Source organism: Ictalurus furcatus, chromosome 10, assembly GCF_023375685.1.
Source record: "Ictalurus furcatus strain D&B chromosome 10, Billie_1.0, whole genome shotgun sequence".
NCBI classification, from domain to species: Eukaryota; Metazoa; Chordata; class Actinopteri; order Siluriformes; family Ictaluridae; genus Ictalurus; species Ictalurus furcatus.
Genome location: NC_071264.1, coordinates 15,566,140 through 15,593,001, shown reverse-complemented (window position 1 = coordinate 15,593,001; position 26,862 = coordinate 15,566,140). Strand labels below are relative to the sequence as shown.

At 38.0% G+C, this 26,862-nt stretch overlaps 2 protein-coding genes across 2 annotated transcripts; both read right to left on the bottom strand.

The window, feature by feature from the left end:
* On the bottom strand, window positions 1-21,641 carry ttc39c (tetratricopeptide repeat domain 39C). The gene is made up of 14 exons (XM_053635384.1): window positions 20,927-21,641; window positions 19,533-19,581; window positions 13,361-13,489; window positions 13,023-13,137; window positions 12,369-12,714; window positions 11,946-12,114; window positions 8,601-8,694; window positions 8,397-8,504; window positions 7,159-7,268; window positions 6,923-7,046; window positions 6,093-6,190; window positions 5,742-5,846; window positions 3,639-3,677; window positions 1-1,684 (listed from the first exon to the last, which is right to left on the bottom strand). Exons 1-14 carry the CDS (start codon window positions 21,070-21,072, stop codon window positions 1,595-1,597), a joined length of 1,722 nt encoding a protein of 573 aa, XP_053491359.1. The 5' UTR covers window positions 21,073-21,641; the 3' UTR covers window positions 1-1,594.
* A 1,990-nt stretch (window positions 21,642-23,631) lies between these two features.
* Window positions 23,632-26,812, bottom strand: LOC128614217 (laminin subunit alpha-4-like). Its single transcript, XM_053635575.1, has 5 exons — window positions 26,314-26,812; window positions 25,825-25,955; window positions 25,151-25,244; window positions 24,512-24,631; window positions 23,632-24,207 (listed from the first exon to the last, which is right to left on the bottom strand). Exons 1-5 carry the CDS (start codon window positions 26,321-26,323, stop codon window positions 24,065-24,067), a joined length of 498 nt encoding a protein of 165 aa, XP_053491550.1. The 5' UTR covers window positions 26,324-26,812; the 3' UTR covers window positions 23,632-24,064.
* Window positions 26,813-26,862: the final 50 nt, after the last annotated feature.

The window sequence follows — 26,862 nt, the reverse complement described above, 5'->3', positions numbered from 1 at the left end:
TATGCACTTTAAGTGTATAGTTAAAAAAAAGACCAGTCAATTGGGCTCATAACTGAATAACATATCTGATAGTTTGTACTTATCAAAATATTGAGGACAATTGTAAAGGGTTAGATACAGTAGCAATCTGATTTAGTGATCTTGTTTTTCCTGCAGAGAAGGAATATTTAAATATGGTCAATATTCTGGTAAGATGGTTATATTTTTATTATGTATCTTACTGTATGTCTCATAATCAAACCCAAGACACTATCCATGTGTGATCAGTTCCCTGAATAATCACTTTTTTCTCACAGTTTTGGGAACATGGTCTCTCTCTCTCTCCCCCTAAACTGGCAGTGGCAAACATATTCCCAGCATGATAATGAAGACAACTGATTGATTGACTGGATAGAAATTCTGATTTTTTCACACCTCATTCTTGTCTTAATGATGGGACATTAGTATAATTACAGATTTTAGACTATTAAACTGCATACACAAGTCGCTGCAATGCAGACAACACATGCAGTGAGTATCATTCAGCACATTTGATCACTGAAAAAAACACTGATTAGTGAAGTGTAGCCGAGATAGCAATGTCTAATGTGTTTTTGTCTGCAAACTAATCAGTAATGCTCTAAAGCAGGAATCATCGAAATGCTAGTCCCAGCATAGTATTTCAGCAGACTGAATCGAAAAAGAAAAAAACTGGCCATAGTTTGATGACTCCAGTTTCATTTAGCCTACCCACTCTGCTCTGATTAGTGACATGACTACATGACTTGATGAGGAAAACAGAATGTTTAAAGATGACTGGAGAGAGAAATATGGGTTTATTCTTCACTTTATGTGTAAGATTAAGTGATGCTCTTGAGCCATTATAGTAGTTATCTGGGCATTAAAACATATTAAACAATTTATTATTCCACAGTGATTATTTCAATTATTTTCAGGGCTACTAGAGATCATATGTAGATATGTACATATGTTTTGTAAACTGAAAAATTAGGGTTAAATTCTATTTCTTTCAGTGGGAATATGTGGGAATATTCTTATTAGAGAAAACGTTGAAATGTGATAGAGACCTTAGTCGGAATAATGCCATCCTCTGACATTAATGTGTGTGTGTAAATATAGTAATAGTGTTAGGTAGTGTTAGGTAGGTAGTGTTAATCTAGTATTATTCTCATGACACTCGTTCTTAAATTAACATAAATTATAAAAAAACAAAGCCACCCAAATTCAGAACATTTTCTGACCCTTTCCAGATGTTCTGTCTAAAACTCAAGACATATTGAAAAGCAGAAAAGACAAAACATTCAGAAACAGAAACATTCATTAGTATAATGGATCAGCTACCTTTAAATGAACAAAAATGTGGCAATACACTCAGCTTTAAGCATAATCTGCTACTTAAAAACAAGAAATCCACCTTGAACATAAGAAATGAGGAAAGAAACATTACTGTGATCAACCTATCCAACTAGAAAATAATTTGTCATCATTTTGGTTTTCACAAAAAAAGAAAGAGAATTTTCTTTTATGGCTCGCATTTTAAAAGGTGCCAAACAGGACTGGTCCCTGTAAAATGCACTTCCTGGATCGGTTGGGGTCACAGAGGGACCACTTCCTTCACAGACGCAAGGGCCGTGTGGATTCGCACGTGCAGTCTGTTCTCAAAGTCATATCCTGTACAGTTCTCCTGAAACATACACACACTCACTACTTCAACTCGCTTTACAGTGAAGTGAATTAGTACAGTGAAAAACAGCTATATGCAAAAAAACAAAACAATGTTTATATTAGCTTATATTAGCTAAACAATGCTTATATGGCTTTTTTAGGATATAACTGAAAATCAGTTTACTATAGCTTAAGTTGTGACATGTTAAAGTACCTTATTGTATAATAATACTGTTTGGGACTTCCTTTTTACTTTCCCATTTCACCAAATTTCACCAAACTTTCCCATTTCTGCTCTACTGATATATTTTCTTTCAGTTTGTTCAAACCTGTTCTTCAGAATTAGTCTCATCGTGTCCTGGGGGAACTTTTATAATACAGGTGACATGTGGAATGTTACATACTGTCCCTTGTATATTTTTAAGCAGTAGCCATTCAGATTGTATTTGGTACAGACTACACTTTATTAGGAACACTATACTAATACAGGGTAGTGCCGCCCTTTGCTCTCAAAACATCCTCAATTCTTCATGGCATGGATTCCACAAGAAGTTGGAAACATTCCTTTGAGATTCTGGGCCATGTTGACATGATTGCATCACGCAGGTACACTCTCATGCTGTGAATCTCCCGTTCTACCACATTCCAAAGGTGTTCTATTGGATTCAGATCCGGTGACTGGGAAGGTCACTGAAGAACACTCAACTCATTGACCTGTTCATGAACCCAGTTTGAGACAACTTTTGCTTTGTGACATGGTGCGTTATCACGCTGGAAGTAGCCATTAGAAGATGGACATCCCATGAAGGGATCAAGCGATGATTGATTGGTATTAATGGGCCCAAAGTGTGCCAAGAAAAAAATCCCCACAGCATTACACCACCTTCACCAGGATGAACTATTGACACAAGGCAGGTTGGGTCCATGGTTTCATGCTGTTGGTGCCTAATTCTGACCCTACCGGCTGTGTGCCTCAGTAGAAATCATGATTCATCAGACCAGGCTACGTTTTTCCAGTCTTCAACTGTCTAGTTTTGCTCATTGCCACCTCAGCTTTCTGTTCTTGGCTGACAGAATTGGAACTCGATGTGCTCTTCTGCTGTTATAGCCCACCTGCCTCAAGGTTCAAGGTGTTGTGCATTCTGCGATACTTTACTGCTCATCACAATTGTACAGAGTGGGTATCTGAGTTATTGTCGCCTTTCCGTCAGCTTGAACCAGTCTGGACATTCTCCATTGACCTCCCTTATCAACAAGGCGTTTCTGTCTGCAGAACTGACACTCACTGGATGTTTTTTCTTTATTGCACTATTCTGAGTAAACTCTAGAGAATGTTGTGTGTAAAAGTCCCAGGAGGTAATAGAGTTATAGTAAATACTCTGACACCAACAAAAAATCTAACACCAACAATCATGCCATGATCCAAATCACCAAGATCACATTTTGTCCCCATTCTGATGATTGATGTGAAAATTACCTGAAGCTGCTGGCCTGTATCCGCATGATTTTATGCATTGCACTGCTGCCACATGATTAGATTATTGCATGAATGAGCAGGTGTACAGGTGTTCCTAATAAAGTGCTCAGTGATTGTATGTATTTATACTATTTCATTTTGTGAAATTCATCTGTATGTCAGAGTCGTTGAATCATGTTTTTCTTAATTTTCTTGTTGTAGATGTCATATCTGATATTTTCTCTTCTGACCTTTGTCCGACAGTTTGGATTTTGAGAATTTATTTCCCTTTGCCTTAAATAATAATCTTCAACCCTGATTTTTCCACTGTGTCAGTCTAAGTGCCTCCTCTAGTGACAGTCACAGACAGTGCTTCTCGCTTGGTCACAGTTTCAGTTCACTGACATTCTATCACAGAATCCTTTGCCTTTTGCTTTGCTTCCTGTTTACATCACAGGCTGCTAGTGTGTGTATGCTGTAAAACACTAAGCAAAGCTCAAGGATACATATTGCTTACCTTTGCCTGAAGCAACAATGACCTTCCTTTACTCAAAGTCTAGAAGCAAACAAAAAAGAGAATTGTTTACTGTAATTTACAATGATACCAGCACATTTGTTATTTCATATTTCTGGCAGGGTTTAATTAAAGCATGGAATATACAGCATAATTTAAACATTATATATGGCATGAAATGTAGTAATAGATTACAGTGAGGGAAAGAAGTATTTGATCCCCTGCTGATTTTGTACGTTTGCCCACTGACAAAGAAATGATCAGTCTATAATTTTAATGGTAGGTTTATTTGAACAGTGAGAGACAGAATAACAACAAGAAAATCCAGAAAAACGCATGTCAAAAATGTTATAAATTGATTTGCATTTTAATGAGGGAAATAAGTATTTGACCCCCTCTTAATCAAAAAGATTTCTGACTCACAGGTGTCTTTTATACAGGTAATGAGCTGAGATTAGGAGCACACTCTTAAAGGGAGTGCTCCTAATCTCAGCTTGTTACCTGTATAAAAGACACCTGTCCACAGAAGCAATCAATCAATCAGATTCCAAACTCTCCACCATGGCCAAGACCAAAGAGCTCTCCAAGGATGTCAGGGACAAGATTGTAGACCTACACAAGTCTGGAATGGGCTACAAGACCATTGCCAAGCAGCTTGGTGAGAAGGTGACAACAGTTGGTGCGATTATTCGCAAATGGAAGAAACACAAAAGAACTGTCAATCTCCCTCGGCCTGGGGCTCCATGCAAGATCTCACCTCGTGGAGTTGCAATGATCATGAGAACAGTGAGGAATCAGCCCAGAACTACACAGGAGGATCTTGTCAATGATCTCAAGGCAGCTGGGACCATAGTCACCAAGAAAACAATTGGTAACACACTACGCCGTGAAGGACTGAAATCCTGCAGCGCCCGCGAGGTCCCCCTGCTCAAGAAAGCACATATACATGCACGTCTGAAGTTTGCCAATGAACATCTGAATGATTCAGAGGACAACTGGGTGAAAGTGTTGTGGTCAGATGAGACCAAAATGGAGCTCTTTGGCATCAACTCAACTTGCCGTGTTTGGAGGAGGAGGAATGCTGCCTGTGACCCCAAGAACACCATCCCCACCGTCAAACATGGAGGTGGAAACATTATGATTTGGGGGTGTTTTTCTGCTAAGGGGACAGGACAACTTCACCGCATCAAAGGGACGATGGACGGGGACACGTCAAATCTTGGGTGAGAACCTCCTTCCCTTAGCCAGGGCATTGAAAATGGGTCGTGGATGGGTATTCCAGCATGACAATGACCCAAACCACACAGCCAAGGCAACAGGAGTGGCTCAAGAAGAAGCACATTAAGGTCCTGGAGTGGCCTAGCCAGTCTCCAGACCTTAATCCCATAGAAAATCTGTGGAGGGGGCTGAAGGTTCGAGTTGCCAAACGTCAGCCTCGAAACCTTAATGACTTGGAGAAGATCTGCAAAGAGGAGTGGGAAAAAATCCCTCCTGAGATGTGTGCAAACCTGGTGGCCAACTACAAGAAATGTCTGACCTCTGTGATTGCCAACAAGGGTTTTGCCAAAAAGTACCAAGTCATGTTTTGCAGAGGGGTCAAATACATATTTCCCTCATTAAAATGCAAATCAATTTATAATGTTTTTGACATGCGTTTTTCTGGATTTTTTTTGTTGTTATTCTGTCTCTCACTGTTCAAATAAATCTACCATTAAAATTATATACTGATCATTTCTTTGTCAGTGGGCAAATGAACAAAATCAGCAGGGGATCAAATACTTTTTTCCCCTCACTGTATATAGGAAGATGCATAGTTGCAATGTTTAAAATAATATACACTTTATTCAAATGCAATTATGAAAAGGATGTGAAAACTGTTTTAAATTATTGCATGTACAAGGACTATACAATAATCGCCAATGTGACTTTCATCGCGATGAATTGCTTAGATTACTCTCCTCCTTATGGTTTATACTTTTATACACTTTTCATACATCATGCTACAGGCGTCTTGATGCAAACATAAAAGATCATTTTGAAAAATATTTACATCTACAAAAATTAAACAATTGTATTTGCTGGGTTTCCTCAGCTTTTTAAGCTTACCTCAGGTTTAGCTAATAACACACATCCTAGCTCGTAGTAGGCGTACGGCTGCACATAAGAGTTGTTCAGTCGGCCCAGCTCATCCCTGACTGCCATCTGGTACGACTGTATGGTTGAACGACAGTATAAACACGGAGTACATTAATCAGACTGTAAACAACAGCCACACTGTATCAGACATGTTCTGCATGATTCTAAGCTGTTCTGGTTCCAATCTCACACACCTGATCTAACTAATCAAGATCCTCTGGACTATCTGAATACAGTTAAGGCTGTGTTAGATTGGGAGTTTTACAGGATGGCAGACCGTCAAGCATATGGCTTTAACATTCAGATTAATAGGAAACAAACCTGGACAGCATCTTTAATGTTTCCAAGACATTTCTGTATAGCACCGAGAAGCAGGTGTTTTAAACCCTGGCAAGATGGGTCGTCCAGACCCTGCAGCACTAAGAGAAGAAAGAAGCTGAAAAGTTAGGGTCAGACAAAAAAAGGCAAAGCCAGGCAAAACCAAAGCAACACTAGACACCTGCTCAATCCATTCTTTCTTAGTGATGGACTGTGTTTCAATACTGTTTTTAATATACCCTTAAATATTACAAAATTAAAATTTCTTAGATGATCCTTAAACAGCTGAGGCATAGAGTTGACAAACCTATAGATTTAAGGAGTAGAATTTGCCAAGAAGGTATTGTGATCTGATGCAGTTGCCTACTCAAAACAACAGAATATGTCAATGTTTCTTTAATGGAAACAGAAGCAATATTTCAAGTACAGGTTGTCCCAAAAATCTCCATACATAGGGACTATGTTTGCCAGCACCATGTTGGTTGTGCTTTTGTCAGTGGATATTTAACAGTGGCCAGTTTAACAAATGCAGTGGTTAAAACAGTCTGTCTAAAGATATCTAAAATCTTGCTGTCATTGGATGAAAAATATTTTAGACCATTCTAGATCACAAATTTTTTCCTTCAACAGTGCTGCCTGCAAACCTTTTTAAGAATCAAAGTCAAAACACTAATATGAGGTCTAATCCAGATTATACTCTTAGAAATGGCTCTTTGAGGGGTTCATTTGAGAGTTAAGGGTTCTCGGAGTCCCCTTGTTTAATAGGAAAACACTCTTTTGTAGGGTTCTACACCGAACCTGAGGGAGCAAAAAAAATGTGAACTTTATCTCACCTTGGCTCATGAGCTGCAGTTTGGAGGATGAGCAATTTGCAAGAGCCTTCCACAGGTAGAGAACTTCTACAACTCCCAGAATGCACAGCTCCTGCGTGGCCCCCAGCTTCCTCAATCGCTCTGCCTGTAAAAATCAGTGAAAAAGAGAAGTGAACAGAGGTATCAAGAGCAGGAGGTCGACTTACAGCATATGATAACTGTTTGCTAATTATGTTTATTAATAGTAACAAACTCACCCTCCTGAATGCAAACTGCTCGATCTGATTGTTCTTGCGTTTGAAGAGCTTGGGTACGTCTCGGAAAACAGTGTTTGCACCGTCCAAATCACCCGACGCTCCCTGGCATACTTGGTGTGGGATACAAATGAACACAAATGACCAACCATTATATTATAATATAATGCCACTGTCAATAATCATTGTCAATTCTGATTGGTCTTCAGCTCTGAGAGTAGTTCTGGCTGCAAGGTTTATATGAATGCGCTTGTTATAGTATGCTATCATGTTTATTTTACCAACTTACACAGGAACTTATATGGCGGATGCTCCATATAAATAGATTTTAAAATGTATGTATTCATTGATACGGTGAAGGTTTCTGTGCAAGACATTTATTTACCATTTATGGAAGTCTCCTGTGGTAGTGCTTTATAACTGGAAACTGTAACTTTATGTTTTCTGCTACAGGAAAGTCTTCAGGACAGCGGAGTCTATACGTTACAGTTTCTCAATTGTGGGATGTTTTCCTTGTTTATTCGATTATGTTCATTTTAGTTTTGCCCAACTGACAACTGACATGTAAACAGGTTATTCTGAGAAGAATTCTGAGAAAAGCACTAAACGATTTTGTTTGGTATATCTTATTGTCTTTCACGCTCTCCTCTTATGCTTAGGAAATGGTTTTCATGAGGGGTTGATAACGTGGACTTGTACCTGAACATGTCTGTACTTAAGCTGTGAGTTTTTAGAGACATACCATACCATACCAGACCAGATACCATTCATAATCCGGAGACATGGAAACCATTGATGATCAGAGCATTATTACACATCAATTTCTTTTGTTTATTTTGCTTTTTGTGTGCACTTAATATATTTCCTATACTTCTACAACCTGACTCTTGGCTGGTCTCCTGGTTCCTGATTCTGACTTTTGACAAGTTGCATTTGTCTGTCTTATCAACCTCAAAAGAGAGAAAAGAGGCTGGTGACAGAATGACTATTTATAACTTCATAACTTAATTGATAACAGGAATGAACTTGTTTTGTGAATGTTCCACAACATGTAATGTAACTATAAATCAATAAAATGTATGATGTGTCATTCTTGAACAACAAAAGAACAATGAAAGTCTGCTTTAAGTCTGCTGCATCACACAACCCTGACACTGATTATTTTCCTATTAGAGCATTCCCCAAAAGTGTCCCTCATATCCCTTACAAAAACCTCAGACTGAAAAAATGATGAAACATACCTCCAGTTAGATAAGCGTAGTAGCATTGTGACCACCTTGACTCATTTTTCAGTCTTTCAAAAGCCTTATAAGCATCTTCAAAGTTCATCTCAATCATACTGCACCACCCTGAGACACACACAGTATACAAGATTTTTACAACACACTTTCACCACTGCAATCTTCAAAGTATTTATATACTGTATGGATATACAAGAATCATACCGATCTCATAGAGACACACATGTTGGATCTCTCTTTGGTCTGAAGCAAACTCCAGGGCATCATGGAAAGATGCCAGTGCACTGTTTATTTGGCACTGAGAGGAAAAAAAGCTCACAATTTAATATTAAATCAGTATCCCTAAAGTTTAATGAAAGGACTAATAGTAACGCAAAAGGCTAGTGGATGTTCTTGATGATTTCATGTGAGCAAAAAATGAGATGATATATGCTTAGCTCAAACAGACTGTAGAATCTAGTTGAGAATCGAGACATATACACACTGAGAACTTTTATTAGGAACACTATACTAATACTGGGTAGGGCCTCCCTTTGCTTGCAAAATAGGCTTAATTCTTAGTGGCATGGATTCCACAAGATGTTGGAAACATTCCTTTGAGATTCTGGTCCATGTTGACATGATTGCATCACACAATTCTTGCAAATTTTTCAGGTGCATTTTAATACTTCAAATCTTCCATTTTACCACGTCCCAAAGGTGTTCTATTCGACTCAGATGTGGTTTTGGTGAGCCTGTGCCTTCTGCAGCCTCAGCTTTCTGTTCTTGGCTGACAGAAGTGGAACTCAACATGGTCTTCTGCTGTTGAAGCCCATCTGCTTCAAGGTTTGACATGTTGTGCTCAGCACAATTATACAGAGTGGTTATCTGAGTTACTGCAGCCTTTCTGTCAGCTCGAACTGTCGACCTGTCAGTCTTTCTTTCAGTCTGGCCATTCTCCGTTGACCTCTCTCATCAACAATGTGTTTCTGTCTGGAAAACTGACACTCACTGGATGTTTTTGTCTTTATTGCACCATTCTGAGTAAACTCTAGAGACTGTTGGGTGTGAAAATCCAAGGAGATCAGCAGTTACAGAAAAACTCAAACCAGCTCGTCTGGCACCAACAATCATGCCACAGTCAAAGTCACTGAGATCACATTTTTCCCCCATTCTGATGGTTGATTCAATGAACATTACCTGAAGCTATAACCGTATGATTTTATACATTGGACTGCTGTGACCTGATTGTCTGATTAGATACTTGCATGAATTTATAGGTGTACAGGTGTTCCTAATAAAGTGCTCTGTGAGTGTAGACTCAATGAAATGCATCAGACATGTTTCAGTCAGGAAGTAACAGGGCATTGAAAATGGATTTGCAACAAAAATATAATTTATGATATGTAATTAATGTAAATAAATATAATATATATATACTGTGCATGTACATTTGCTATATTATATAATTATTATAATTATATAGTTGTACAAAAAATACAGTAAATATATCATTATAATTGTCTTTGGTATGTCCAGTTGTCTTTTCCTCAGGTCAGACATATTTCTTGATAAACATTCCTTAGTTATTCACTTATTTTATCCAACCCATGCGATCTGATGTCATCTGTATGTTTTCTATTCCTCATACTCCTGTGCCACAATAGTCAGCTTTCAGACTCAAAATCCTATTGTGTATCTCTACATTTCGGCTCCAAAGATTTAATGAATCAAGCAAAATGGTTTATTTCTTGAAAATAATTAGTTACAGTCAAACATTTAAGCCCAAACAACAATTTTGATTGTTTTTTATGTGTAAAGTTATTTCAACCCTTTAAAAATTCCCTCAAAATAGTGCTTTTCTCCATTCTGTCATGTAATCAGGGTTGAGACGGATGCAAGTGCAGTTAAAGCGTTTATTAAAGATACAGGCAGACAAATCCAAATCGATAGGCAAAAATGTAGTCAAAAACAGGCACAGGGTCAGGCGTTGAGCAAACGGGCAAAACTAGGCAGAGACGAAAAACCAAGAAATGAGGACGAAAGGAGGATCAAAACACCAGGAAACGAGGACGAAGAACAAAGGGTTGGTATGGCTCTGAGGTAAAACACAGAAACACGATACTTCGAAGTGAAGTGACACGTGAAGTGACAATGAAACGCAAGGGGTTTAAATACACAATGAAATCAAAGCACATAACACAGAACAGCTGAGACATCTTAGGAACAACCAATACATTACAGGGGCGGAGACAGGACAGAAACCAAAATAAAACACACGAGTCAAAAGAAAACACAGTCAGTGAAAACTTGGACGCACGCACTGTCACGCTTCGGGAAGTTCATGAAATCCGTGACTCATTCGTTATAATAAAAATTATTATTAAAATTAAAATAAAAACAGTAACACAGAATCTGTTTTTTAAAACGTTATATAAACTTTTTTTTAAATAGCTATCTATTCTGCTGCGCTAGCAAGGTAGTTTAATGGTTAGCCAAATTGTTATCTAGCTACTCATACAAACTAAACATATTTTTTTTGTTGAATGCAGCTGAATAATGTGAATACAAAATACAAAGCTACACAATAAACTTTTGTGTCTGTTTCATGATTGCACCAAATAGGGCGCTGCACTACATTACCCATCAGCCCCAACATGTCACAGCATGTTTCCTATCACTTGCACCTGCGCCTCGTTTTTACCCTGATTAGCACCATTATATACGTTCCTGTGTTTCAGTGTTTTATTGTCAAGCGTTTGTTGGTGTTGTTATGTTCGTGTGCTGCCATGTGTACCATATAGTTTACATATAGTATACCTTATAGTTTACATGTTTTGTCTTATTTTCTGTTTATTTCTGTTTCATGGCTCTTGTGTTCACAGTTTTAGTTGTTGTTTTGTACTTCATACGTTAAAAATCTGCACTTGCATCCATCTCCTCAAATGAATCCTGACAGTCTGGAATCTGAGTCAACATTATACATAAAACCACCACAAAGAATGGTTTGAATGGTTTTAATGTGTAATGTTCAGTCAGTCCTTTTAAAATTTCACCCAAACAATGCTGTTCCATTTGCCTGTTGCAGTAAAACTTAACAAAATCATTCACTTCAAAATAATTGAAGCAGAAATAGTTTTTTTTATATCATTAAACTGTTTGTAGCTCTCTATTTTGATGAAACTGTCTCTTTCAAATTATGTTACATCATATTATATTTTACAGCAAAGAAAAAAAACAATTTGCTTCTTCATTTTCTAACCACTGATCTTTTTTCAGACCTAAAGGTAGGTGCTTGTGTTTAAAGGTGTCTGCAGGGGTAGTGTGTCTGGCTCAGGAGTGGGAGGAATATGAAACACACAATGATGACATCAGATGTCATGGGCTGGTTGAAAGAAATGTTGTCCTACTTGAGAAATTCATATTCACAACAGTCATTGTTTTGTTGAAAATATTAACAAAACAAGTATTATTCAAAATTTTCAGCTTACATTTTTTTGCTTATACGTGCTTTATCACGTAACTAAGAAACAATATAGATGTTAGCCTTTTGGGGCTGCACACACCCACCTCTAATCTCTGCACTCGTCCTCTGAAGAAAATGAAGAGAGAGGAGTTGGGGTAAGTTACTGATTTCTTTTGCAGAATGGTTTTGGCTTCAAGCAGCCCTGCCCGGGAATCAGAGCCATCCAGAGCAAAGAAGGGCTGCACCACTGTGTGGTACCATAAGAGAGCCAGCCTGGAAGAGGACAAGGTGGGTATGAGAGAGGCACAAAGATCACAAAAGATAACACAATGAATGTGTGTGTAATAGCATGGGCATCCACTAATGGCTTTTCTCCTGATTACAGCCCATACCTGCTTTCCATCTTGCTGTCTGTATTAGCACAGAATCAAGAATTCAACAATGCTGTGGTACGAAAAAACTAGAATTTATAAACATATAACATTATTAGAAAATTAAGGATGAATTTTTCAATAACCAAAGCTTACGTGGCCAGTGGTGCCTTCATGTCTCTGCTCTCACTGGCGTAGATGAGTGATGCCAGGCCCTGGTGTCGATCTCCTGGGAATCCCAGCAGGTTGACAATCTTCAGTAGGTGGGGAGGAACCATAGAGATGCAGAGATGGAAAAGGCCATAGCCAAAACTGACTGAGCCCTTCAGACGCCCCAGTGCCTCCTCCGTCAGCCCGCCATTACTCTCAGCAGCAGGCGTATTGTGATTCGCCTGATCAGAGGAACGCCTGCGACACGCCTCCTGAAGCTGGCTAATATCACTGTAGCATTTATTATACATCTTCCAAGCCTTGCGGAGGATCCAGCCTCCTTTAATGTATGCTGCAATAAATGGAAATGGAGAAGGAGGTAATGTTATGGCATTTGTTTCACATCACATTAGATCGCATACTGTCATTTAGTAGCTGTCATTTTTGAAATAGCAAATTGCAAAAAGCAAACAATAATAACGTAAAGTGAATAAAATAGGACATGAAATTACAGTTTAGAAACTTGTACCAGACATAGTTCTGAAATTACTGCACATGAATAATTCAATCAATATTACAGGTTACTGCATCATAACCATCTCTGAGTGCTACGATTTTAATCAACCAATCCTAATCAATGTAAAGAATTCAGGATTATACCTGACAGTTCCTGTTTGATGAACGAGAGCACAGCGAGGTAGACCTGACAGTCAGCCACTATGATCTGCCTTTGCAGCCGATCCACTATTGCCAACCCTGACGTCTGAGAGTCCATCTGGAGAGGGAGGAACAAAAATGGATCTGGCAACCCCACGGAGCAGATGGTTTTTCATTATGTATGACAGAATAATATAGGGTTCCCCAGTCTCTCATTCATTTTCTCACTCTCATTCACTGTTTCACTCTCTCTCACTGCCATTAACATACACAATCAAAGAGGTGCTATTTGAATGACCATTACAGTTTGCATTCACAAATATACAAATATGCATGCTTACACTCTTCTTGATTTTATTGCGGATGGTCTCGATGACACCAGCACTGTCACTTTCACACAGCTTCTCTGTGGTACGCAAGTCATCACAGGCCATCTGCATCTTCTCCTCCTCAAACGTCATCATGGCATTCTGCAGGAACAGAAAACAATGTTTTTTATCTTATAACACATGATCATAACATGAGGCATAAGACCATTCATTCAGTGTGAGGGGATGGCAGATTTTTTTCTTTTAGCATTTTCCATAGCCACTGGCACAGGCTGTAGCCTGGCTAAGAGCAGACTAATTGTAAAAGGGGGTGGAGTTAGAATTAATACTTTTGTCAGGAGGTGTGGTTAGGTATCGGTGCTCCTGAGGGACGGGGGCACTGACCTGCTCCGTTCCCGGTATGCTGTTGCAATCCAATCAAATCAGCTCAAGGGTTGTACTCAGAATTAAGCTAAGCGCACATAGTGAGGATTTAATACTGAAATTGTGCTCATCGGTATTCAAACCTCAGGCATAACTATGGACTAAGTGCTATTCAGGCAGTTGCATGGGAGTTACACAGTCAGCTAATTCCTTGTCTGTTCAATGCTAATAAATGGTATTTAATTATTCTTGTTAGAAATGATGATGCAGTTAATTATGTTTCACATGTAATGACAAAACATCTGCCTGATTCACATTTAGTAGCCTTCTTTTCTTACTTCTGACAGATTACTAAGCATGTAGTTTGTGGTTTGGTAAAGAAGCAAATTTATCTTGAATTTGGATGACTTGACTGGTTGAACAAAACTGGGATGTATGAAATGAAACTATGAATGGAATTTCAAGCCTTCACTTGAAATAAAATAAAAATAAAAATAATTATACTGACATTCAGTCAGTGTTAAGAGGAAGTCTCAAATGGTGAAACTTTAGCACAATTTTAGCCTAAAGTGAGTCTAACAATATCACATGTCATACCACCTGCAGTGGTATCAAAATTCTACCATACCAAACCCCTTGTACACAGCTGCTGTACCTGCCTGTTACACCTGTACCGATTTGTATATTTTTTTTATATAACATTTTATTATCTTTATTTCACCCATATATATATATGGGTGAAATAAAGATTATACACACACACATATACAGTATCTCACAAAAGTGAGTACACCCCTCACATTTTTGTAAATATTTGATTATATCTTTTAATGTGACAACACTGAAGAAATGACACTTTGCTACAATGTAAAGTAGTGAGTGTACAGCTTGTGTAACAGTGTAAATTTGCTGTCCCCTCAAAATAACTCAACACACAGCCATTAATGTCTAAACCAGTGGCAACAAAAGTGAGTACACCCCTAAGTGAAAATGTCCAAATTGGGCCCAAAGTGTCAATATTTTGTGTGGCCACCATTATTTTCCAGCACTGCCTTAACCCTCTTGGGCATGGAGTTCACCAGAGCTTCACAGGTTGCCACTGGAGTCCTCTTCCACTTCTCCATGACGACATCACGGAGCTGGTGGATGTTAGAGACCTTGTGCTCCTCCACCTTCCGTTTGAGGATGCCCCACAGATGCTCAATAGGTTTTAGTCCATCGCCTTCACCCTCAGCTTCTTTAGCAAGGTGGTGGTCGTCTTGGAGGTGTGTTTGGGGTCGTTATCATGCTGGAATACTGCCCTGCAGCCCAGTCTCCGAAGAGAGGGGATCATGGTCTGCTTCAGTATGTCACAGTACATGTTGGTATTCATGGTTCCCTCAATGAACTGTAGCTCCCCAGTGCCGGCAGCACTCATGCAGCCCCAGACCATGACACTCCCACCACCATGCTTGACTGTAGGCAAGACACACTTGTCTTTGTACTCCTCACCTGGTTGCCGCCACACACGCTTGACACCATCTGAACCAAATAAGTTTATCTTGGTCTCATCAGACCACAGGACATGGTTCCAGTAATCCATGTCCTTTGTCTGCTTGTCTTCAGCAAACTGTTTGCGGGCTTTCTTGTGCATCATCTTTAGAAGAGGCTTCTTTCTGGGACGACAGCCATGCAGACCAATTTGATGCAGCGTACGGCGTATGGTTTGAGCACTGACAGGCTGACCCCCCACCCCTTCAACCTCTGCAGCAATGCTGGCAGCACTCATACGTCTATTTCCTAAAGACAACCTCTGGATATGACGCTGAGCACGTGCACTCAACTTCTTTGGTCGACCATGTCAAGGCCTGTTCTGAGTGGAACCTGTCCTGTTAAACCGCTGTATGGTCTTGGCCACTGTGCTGTAGCTCAGTGTCAAGGTCTTGGCAATCTTCTTATAGCCTAGGCCATATTTATGTAGAGCAACAATTCTTTTTTTCAGATCCTCAGAGAGTTCTTTGCCATGAGGTGCCACGTTGAACTTCCAGTGACCAGTATGAGGGAGTGTGAGAGCGATGACACCAAATTTAACACACCTGCTCCCCATTCACACCTGAGACCTTGTAACACTAACAAGTTACATGACACTGGGGAGGGAAAATGGCTAATTGGGCCCAATTTGGACTTTTTCACTTAGGGGTGTACTCACTTTTGTTGCCAGTGGTTTAGACATTAATGGCTGTGTGTTGAGTTATTTTGAGGGGACAGCAAATTTACACTGTTACACAAGCTGTACACTCACTACTTTACATTGTAGCAAAGTGTCATTTCTTCAGTGTTGTCACATGAAAAGATATAATCAAATATTTACAAAAATGTGAGGGGTGTACTCACTTTTGTGAGATACTGTATATACCAGCCAGGGTGTCCACTAAAAGGCAGAAATATTTCAAATGTGCTTAACTTGACACACTGCATGCTGCAAACTTTCCTAAGCATTATAAACAGTACAACCAAATTATAATCCCACTATCCAATATCTATACAACATTAATTATTTACTTACTTATGAACTAGATGACAAATAGACAAAATATTTTATTTATTGTGAAACAACAAGTTTGCATTTTCTGCAAACTCAGATTATATTATTATATCATCTGATTATATCATCTGCAACAGATTATATCATCTGCAAACTCAGATTATATTAACAAGCATTATAAAACCAGGGAAACAGATATGGGGAAAATGTGCTAATCAGAGGAAGTTAACAAATACTGTCAACAAAGAACCTTTTCTTAACATACACAAAGACACTTTTAACAGACAGGAAGAGAAAAACTGAGGAAAAAGGAGAAGAAGAATTACTGACATAGCAGAATGTGCCTGATATTTTATGTAGTTACAAAAAAACAATGTTAAATACCCTATATAATTATCAGTGGATGTGTCAAGAGTGTCTCTACACATCCTTCACATATTATTTATTATATCTTTCTACTCCATTAGCACAAGAAAGATGGTTAGACCACACTGTTTCTTTCAGGTCTTCTTTGGGATCATGGAACAAGGGCCTCTATTGTATGTGTACAAAATCACACCATAACCAAATATTAAGAAAACACAGTGACTAATATTAAACTGCTAGATGGTCCTGATCAGTTTAATTCACTTTAGTTTTTCACTTTGTTTAGTACTATTCCTGTCCTGAACACAATGTAATTGCATGGTAAACAAATGAACCCTTCCTGTAGATTTGTATCGATTATATTTAATGGGCTTCTCTCCTCAGCCTTCTAATGCAATTCCTTCCGCTGTTGAGGGCAGGTAATGACATCGACATTTGCATTATAGAACAGCAGCTCTGCCATATGGGGTCATGATACAGGTCTGTTTAATTGTGGAAAAGCTCTCTCTTTTGCCTTCTCTATTCCTCTTTTGTTCTAACTCTTACTCTTTATAATGCACTCTATCCTTCTATTTCTAATCAAGATCAGTGAATGTGATCACAATTTTTATGACTGCAATTTTCCAATTTTGAAGTCACAAAGCACTGCTATATGTGTGAAAAAATTCTACTATATACACTATATATAGTTCTGAAATCTACAGAATTTCTGAACTGAAAAATGTTTCTCTTTTGCGTCTTTTGTGATCTCCATCATTTTAAAATCTGCTTACCCCCAAATTCCACTGAAAGATGTCTCACCTACCATTATCAACAAATCTACTGATGGATAAGCAACACTGATGCTAATTTTTAAAGAATTACGAGTTTGCAAAGGGAAATGAGTTCTCACTTTGATTATCAGCATCATCCACATCAAGATCTCTCATCACCTGGAGTGAAAGTCACTCATGACATTTAAACACAAGTCTTGTCATAGTCATTTCTTTACTTGACTGATCTCTGTCAGTTCTGATCTTCAGTCAGTTCTGTTTGGTTGACAAAATTGCATTTGTCTTTTTATTATGTCTTTTAAAAATTTCAAAAGCTGTCTGCTGTGGTCTGTACTGAGTGTATAAGTGTTCTTCTCTGTTTTGATGATGTGACAGAACATGAGTATCTCTGATATTTTGACAGCAGTTATCTGATTGCAAACTGAACTAATTAGGCTACAGCACGTAACTATCCAGCAACTTGATCAAAGCATGGTTCACTGTGCGACAGGCACCAAAGGTTAGAAAGTACCTGAATAAAAAAATTTCCACTCCAGCGTCATTTTGGTAAAATACACTAACGCTGTCTTAATGTAGAGATGTCAAAGTATGTTAAAACCTGACTTTCCAGACTTCAGAACTCAGCCACAGGAACATCTGATGGGTTTTCCCAGATCACTTGTACATAGTTTTCTTTGCTTTGATGCAAAATGCACTCAGGTAATACAGTCTATAAAAAGTTTGCATTCATTTCTTACTCAAGCTCAACCACTAGCAAAACCGCATGCTTCCGCAGGTCATTTTGCAAATGCTCTATTTCTAAATTGATCAGACTCAGGTTTAAAACTCAACATACAATTCAAGTATGTTAGTAACAAATACAATATGCTAACCCTACACACCACAGTGAATGTTCTGGGCCAACAGAATGCCAAGACCACTATATAATATGCAATATCATACAATGGATTGCTGTGATCCAAAGTCTACTCCCTACAGTACACTACATCTAATTTAATTCTTGGAAGCCACCCACTATGGAAGATTTCAGATGAAGAATGGGAATAAGTGTGGCCAAAAGTAAACAGGAAATATCCCTTTTATTTTCCACCTCCTCCATCACTGAACTCCACAGATGAATTGTTTTCTCTGTGGAGGTGGAAGGTTTATCATCATCCACAAGACCAGATGGACCTCGTTGATTCATTGCATGATGGGTACTGTATCTGGGCATATTAGCAACAGACTGCCAGGGATATTCTTTTCTTATTTGTGTGATTAGAAAGAAAAAGCACAATGCATGATGTTGATTTACGTAGGATTTACAGACAAAACATTTACTGTAGCAGTGATGTACAGTATTGGTTTTACAGTAAACTACACAGTATGTAGACGCTGAGTTAGATAGAACAATACGATAAAAAACATATTACAGAACAATTTATTTTACTACTTTAATATAGTACATTTATAATAAAACGTAATCTACTATATTGTTTGTAGTCATTGCACATGGGTCTTTTTTTTTTTTTTAAAGCAGTGCTCTCTTTGGAGGAAAAAATACATAAAAATAATGCTCAATTTCTGATATCCACATAATTTTAATTGCTGTTAGCAAATCATAAGGTGGATTATATATTACTTTCAGGGAACCCAGAAAAATATCACCACTCCAAAAAATATTCTCTAAGGTTCTGAATGATAATATTGTAATTCTGTTCATTATGATGTTTACGTAACTACATTCTGTACTAGCAGTTCTGTACTGCTCAGTCCTGAGTTCAGCATATGACACGTCAACATGGCCACCCACACTGTCAAGTGTAAGTATCACTTCACCAATTTAAATGATTTTAGAATAGTATTTACTTTAAGGTCAATCAAGATCAACATAAACATATTAGTTGTTTAAATCTATAACATTGACCATACATCATAATATTAAATGGCTAGCTTGTTGATAACAAAACACAGACATTCATAGAGGCATCCATGTTTTTCCCCACTTTGGAGTTTGAACACGCTGAGCTCAAAAATGACATAACTCCAGGTTCAGAGTTCCCACCTCTGAGTTAAGCCAAACACAACATAATTACTGCATTCAACTTAAATTATTCCCAGATAGGTATTTAAATGCCAGCACTAGTGATAATAATGGAGGTTCGTAAGAAACACTGACCAGGAAAGACACAAAACTGGCTCCGAAGCTCATCAATGGACTTTGGGTCCTGTAGAGAGGAAAAATTACATACAAGGAATCAGCAAATTTGTAATTACTACACTTGTGCTATTTCAGAAAATGTGTTCCTGTTTTTCTTCGTTATTAACAGACTATAAAGAAATCACAACCAGATGGTTTAACAGCTGTAGCAAACGAATATAAGGCTTGTAATGATCACTGCAGGGATGTAGCAGCCACATAATGCACAAAAATGACCTGAATTAGAATCAAATTCTTAGACATTTATATGAATTAGGAATTGGTCTCAGTATTGTTCTATAACTTTCTGTATGCTAAACAAGCTGCATTTTCTCCACTGAATTGGACCTCTCCATCCTAGACTGAAGGTGGACACCCCCCCTTCCCCGCTCCAAATCCTGTTTATTTATGCAAGACTGGGTAATAAATTTATTAAACTATGGCTGAAGTCGCACGGATTATAATGCAAACACACTGATTACCACGAATGCAGATTTCTGGAAATTCTTTGTACAAAACAAGGGTTGATGTGTTATGATAATTCATAAACGGAGTGCGTATAATCAGGGGCATAGCCTGACATTTTACAATGGGATGATGTGCCCAGTTTAGGGGGTGGTGTGGAAACCTTGGTTGGGGCAAAATACTAATCCGCATGACATAATGTGGCTCCCCCATCTCTATATGGCCTGAGTAGGATACCTATCTGGTCAGCGCCTAAGCAATTTTTTGTTGTTTACCAAGCTACAAAAATGTCATAGGTAACATAGCATTTGGTTACATCTTATGCTGTATTTTAGCATTAACAATTCAATATGATTAGCTAACGATAGCTAATAACAAACTGAAAAATCTAATGTTATGCCTCCAAATAACATGCCCAAGGAATTGTTTGCTTTTGTGTTAGCTAGTTAAACTTGCTTATTCCAGCATGACATTACACTGAGTGACAATCCTCACAGTCGAAGAATGATGTAATGATCTTTCAGATTTAACGGAGATGCTGTAGTGGGAGTTTTGTTTTTGTTCACATTAGCCTATCAGAGCAAGATTGATCAAGTCGTTCAGTTTCACGCCATATGACGTATGTTACCACACGGACAACAACAATAATAATGACAACAGCAACAACAACGGGAACAATGATAATAATAATAATAATAATAATAATAATTTCTTATTGGGGTGGCCTGAGGTGACCTACAATGGTACTGGCCACCCCTGAGCTACACTCTCCAGTATTGTTCTGTACGTTTGGTGATGTTTCTGCTCAAACACACCTGCTAGCCCTGCTCATTAACTGACAGGTATGTCAGGTATGTTGTCAGGTATGTTGCAGTAAATCAACTGTGCTCTTGCTGCAGTAGGCTTACCTGTATCTCCTGAAGAGCTCATCGCTTTCCTTGAACCCATTGTTGAGGAGCATACTTATGCCCTGCAGTGCTAGCTCCGCATCATCCAGCTCTGCCTTCATCTCCACCTGCGGATGTTGATGCTGATGCTGCTCGCGGCCTGCCATTGCGCATGCGCTCACACAGAAGGGCGATTAACAACGAATACCAAGCGTAGAGAAACCATCAAAATGATGGGCCAATCCTAAAACAGCCCTAAACCTAGCCTAAAATTATATTAAAACACAGCTGGGAATTCAAGTTTCTCCAGTTTTCGTGCGCCTGTCAAATCCTTAGCGACGTGTGTTTCAGCCAAGATTTAGCTCGCATATTTTGTGAGAACAACACCGATGTTCAGGCCAAACGTCCTCTGCATCCCCGTCATATCCATCTACTCGAAATCTCTCATATGGTTTCAAATCAACTAGAACATACAATCATTTTTATTGTTTACCATCCTAATCAATGACGCCGTGTGATAATCCTCCCGGTAGCGTGAAGTCGAAATACAGTGAGATATATTCGCTCCTCATTCATTTCTGCAGGTGTCCTGACATTTCATCCTAGCCGTCAGATTGTCCGACCAGTGCTTACTGCGCATGCGCAAATCAATATTGCGTCATTTTTGTCACGCTGAACAACACGCCCATCATTTTTTACTACTTGCGTGTGGTCTTGGAATCTGATGAGGTATTTTGCACTGTAAAATCATCCTACCTGTTTATCTTATACCGGTAGGACAATCTGATAGAGTATTTTGCACTGTAAGATCTTCCTACCATTGCCAAATAAAAACCTTCGGCAAAGTTACACTGAATTATTTTACGTAGTCACAGACGCGAAGCAAAAACCCGCAGAAGGTTTTCGATGTGGTAGGATGATGGATCGATAAATATTAGCTATGATTTTGCGCTACTGCAGGAAAGTCTGACAAGGCAGGACAAATCGACAGAACAGCGGATATTCCCGAGGAGGTACACAAAAAAAGCAGACTGGCAGGGTTGCCAGATTGTATGCCTATTTGCATTTACAATCACTGTTGATAAACCATTCACAACTCACTACATATTAACACAGGATATATTTCTAAAAAATCATTCAAATAAAAACGTTAATTCAACAATTCATAACTTCTTAAACCAACAATGGTTATTATATGAACTGTTTGTTTGTTTGTTTGTTTTACAGATAAATGTGCCGAATAGAAATTGATTATAGTAAAGATTTACGGTCAATCTGGCAACTCATGTCAGCAAGTCACAGCCTATCACTGAACTGGACCCTCTTCTCACTGTACATCCAACCACGGTTGCCAGATTGCATGCATTAATAATTTTGCTATAATAATTACGTAAATTATGGAGCTTGGAAGCTGACAAAGGCATTTTAATATGAATTTGATTTATTTTAGTTAAAAATATCGCCTACAGCTCACAAATAATTTTTCTCTGTGGTGTATTTAATAACTTTGCAGTTTTTTCTTTGTTTTGAACTTGATAGATCTAGGATTTCATTTTCAAGTTGAAAACAAACAAAGCATTTTTGATAAAAGTATTAAATACAGAAAAAACAGAAAAAAGAAGTCTATTTAAAGACTGTGAAGGGTGTATCGTTCAAATATAGGAAACTCATTTTCATTTTTCAGCTCCATAGGAAATCAGATATCAACAGTATATTATTATTATTATTATTATTATTATTATCATTATTATTATTTTATCGAGAAATTAAACATACCATCCCAATCTGGCAACCCTGATTCCAAATGGCATGTGTCTGATTCACCTTGCTTGAGTCAGCTTCCAGCACTCAGCATTTAAGTACAGTATATACACTCACCAATCACGTTATTAGGAACACTATACTAATACTGGGTAGGGCCTCCCTTTGCTCTCAAAACATCCTCAATTCCTTGTGGCATAGATTCCACAAGATGTTAGAAACATCCAGGTGCACTTGCATGCTGCAAATCTCCCGTTCTACCACATCCCAAAGGTGTTGAATTAGATTCAGATCCTGGGACTGGGAACGTCACTGAAGAACACTGAACTCATTGTCATGTTCATGAAACCACTTTGAGACAACGTTTGCATTGTGACATGGTGCATTAACATGCTGGATGTAGCCATTAGAAGATGGATAAATTGTAGCCATGAAGGGATGCACATGGTCAGCAACAATACTCAAACAGGCTGTGCCAAGCGATGATTGATTGGTATTAACGGGCCCAAAGCGTGCCAAGAAAACACACACACACACACACACACACACACACACACACACACACACACACATATATATATATATATATATATATATATATATATATATATATATATATATATATATATATATATATAATTAAATGTTTCTACATTAAAAAAATTCTATAAAGCAATAAACAGTAATAAATGAAACAAAGGCAGTATTTGGTGTGATGACCCTTTGCTTTAAAAAAAAATTGTCTCAGGTAGAATTAGTGCAGTTTTATAAGGAAATGAGCTGTAAGTTTTACTGAGCATCTTGCAGAACCAGACACGGTTCTTCTGGAGACTTTGACTGTCGCACTTGCTTCTTATTTTTGCAGCAAAACCCAGCAGCCTTCATTGTGTTTTTTTGTCTGAAAAGTGCTTTCTTACCACTTAATATGCTGGTTTCTTTACTGAAATACAAACATTTTTCTGTAACATTTAATTTTGTGCTGGAAAACTAATGTTTGGAAATCTAAAATGTTTTTATACTGATGCAATAATATAGAAGTCATAAAATAAAAATCTATAACAAAGTTTGGACAAAAAAAAAATAGGGTGCCCAAAACTTTTGCACACTACCGTAGGCTCAGAGAAAATTATTTATCTCACAGAACATCAGAATACTTTTAAAAAAAATCTTTATTCATACTTTTGCTTTTACTATGAAACTAATTGTGGAACTGCTGAAAACATGTCCCCATGCCAGGATTCTTATTCATAAAATAATCACAATTGCACATAGTTTCAATACACTTAGTACTGCCTTTTAAGTCTAGTTCCTCATAAGGAATTTAATTGGACTTAGATATAATCAAATAATTATAAAAATTGAATAGGATATACATTACTAATCTAAACAGGCTTTATACTACTCTGCCGGACACTGATTGACGTTGATGGAACCGAACACACTGCTAACAGACTGAAATGAAAGAGCAGCCTGGTTTATTTGCACATTTCTCAAACATCCCATGTAGGAGCTCCACACAGGTACTCTCTTCCGCTTGGTCTCTGCATTGACAATATGAATAAAAATCCATTAACAAAACAGTAATGTACAGATGTCATTACTACCAAACATTTATTTATATTTAATCTCCGTCTACATACAGTGCTAACCTTGACCAACCATGTTAATCAACAACACTGCATGCACATCTCTCATACTGTCCTCTAAATGTTATTTTGATTTAAAAAAACAGGAGATGTGGTATTATTAATTCATAATTCATTAAATCATTGTTGTGATATTGTCTATATTTAAGACTCTTCAAATGTGCTTGAACAGGAAACAAATGTATTTGTGTGAGTTTACCTGGTATGCCTCCAATGTAAAGTGTATGATGAGTCTTGGAGGGGGAATGAACATGAGGCCCAACAGCACTGTTGGAATTTTGTCCCATCTTTAGCTTGATAAAGTTTCCTTTTTTGGTCACTGATGAGAAAAAAGTGTGTAAAAAGAAGATTCCTCTCCTCCCTTTCCTATTCTACCTTCACCAATTCCTAGCCCTTGTCTCTTAGTACTCTAACTGCCCTTCCACTGACAAGGTGATGGTTTCAAGGTCAGTGCCTAATCTCAGATCACCTTGTGTTGTTCTACCACAAAATAATTTGTTCTTAGGTTACTAAGATTTTTAGTCATAGGTAGCAAAATAGTGCAAAATGCAGCTTGTCTGAAACTCTATAGGTTAAAAATGCATCTGCCAAATGAGTAAAATGTGTCTACTGCCAAGCTGTCAGGTGTAAACATGACAACACTGTTCTGACCCCAGCAATGAATACTGACCATTAACTGATACTGTGTATTAATACAGTATCATACAAAACAATAAAGAATTAATATTTTGGGCCCATTTCATTTCAATTATATACTAACTTGGCTGGGATCAGTGTTGGCAATGTACAGCAGGACTTTTGGAAACCAGTCCTCTGGGATCAGGAGTAAAAATGTCACCTGCCACATGATGGAAGGATTTCGCACAGAGCGGCAGTGGCGAGGTCACAGAGGTGCTGTAGTCTCCTGCACCATCATTCATCTGGACCACCATCTATAATTACACATGTAGGTCAGCACAGTAAATAAAAAGCTCTTGTCATTATTCGAAGCACATAAAAACATATTATATATAACAGGACACATTTTGAGAAGAAGGCTTAGATTTGATATTGGTCATTAAGTAGCAGTTTGCTATCTGTTGCCTGCAAGCCAAATGGCAATTGCTATAAAAACATAAAGACAAATTTTCCCCTTCCCTTAAGTGACCTCCAACCCCTCTGTTATAAAGTATAATGTATGCATTAAACAAGGGGGTGTGTCTGAGCATCTGTATTATGAATGGGGGTGGAGTTAATTTTTCTGGGCTAGAAAATAGCCATAAACAGAATTCTGGAATCAAGAAAACAATCAGATACATTGCACGGCAACATTGCAAATAACAATGTGGTTGGTTAATTGATGGACACTATGATATTAATTGGTTCAACTGGAAAAGTTGCATAAATACCCTCTTATAATTATTTGTAATTAACTCTGCTGCTAATGAAACAACAAATATTGAAACATATACTGGGTGCTAAAGACATAAAGACACCCATAATACCAACAAGGAACTCTAACCAGAGACTCACTGTGCCTTTCTTCAGGAAAACACTGAGGCTGTGATCTTGGTGACCTCTGCAGTGGAAAAGTAAACCAGTCATGTTTCTGGGACGAACTTCAAAAGTTAAATCGAACTCAGCACCCAACATGAAGTGTTTCTCTGGGGAAAAAAAGTTGAGTGAAAATGCCATTCAGGTGTAGACATAAAGTGCATAAATAGGTGTATAAAATACAACATTTTTATAAATATATATAATTATAACTATTATACCATACTACATGTTTATATAAAACCTTTTCACTTTAAATTGAATGTCTGAGAGCATTTCATCTTCATCCTTTATGTTGGTTTTCCATAATTTTTTCACTCATTAGTTTCCATAAAATGATAATGTCACTGTTGCACTTAGCGTTATAAGCAAAAAGTAAAAATTGTGATTGATAGATTTCATGGTACTGCTCCATATCTACTCTGAATTTAAATGAAATTAAATATGTTTTGTAAATGAAGTCCTAACCTAAAATCATGTGAGAGCCACCACCAGTGAAGTATGCCCCTTCCTCAACTGCCCCATCAAAACAGGGAGCTCCTCCATGATTAACAGCTGGCTCTCCAATAAGGACATTGTTAAACCTGATGTTGCGGATACATCCTATGATACTCTTCTTAGAGAAACGTATGCCCTGAGAAAGAAAAACAAGGACAGCTTTTCAGGAAATGAAGCTTCCTTCCACGTTCTGATTTGTGAAGAAAGAATTTCATTGTACTGTTTTCATGTACTGTATACAGTATGTATAATAACAAAGTATTATAACATGCCTGAGTGTCACTGCTTGATTGAATCTTTCCAGCTCCAAAATAAACAGGAGGCTGAAGCTCCATTGAGATCCCTTCATCCTTCTGCAAATGTCCATCCGGCACCCGAAAACCATCCACCACCATGTGCGTGACGTGCTGCTCAACACTAAACCTGATCTGTCAAAAAATGATATAAACACCCTCAGCTTGTGCTTGAGGTCACTACTATAGTTTAGTGTAAATCTCACTGAGAGTGAACCATCAAATC

Coding starts and splice junctions, on each gene's coding strand:
- ttc39c (XM_053635384.1), bottom strand. CDS start 21,072: ATGGCAGGCCGCGAGCAGCATCAGCATCAACATCCGCAGGTGGAGATG. Junction 12,715..13,022: donor CATCAAACAGGAACTGTCAG/GTATAATCCTGA, acceptor CATTTATTGCAG/CATACATTAAAGGAGGCTGG. Junction 8,695..11,945: donor GACGAGTGCAGAGATTAGAG/GTGGGTGTGTGC, acceptor TTTTCCTCTCAG/TGCCAAATAAACAGTGCACT.
- LOC128614217 (XM_053635575.1), bottom strand. Junction 25,245..25,824: donor TTTTCCTGAAGAAAGGCACA/GTGAGTCTCTGG, acceptor GTGTAATTATAG/ATGGTGGTCCAGATGAATGA. Junction 24,208..24,511: donor TTACATTGGAGGCATACCAG/GTAAACTCACAC, acceptor TTGTCAATGCAG/AGACCAAGCGGAAGAGAGTA.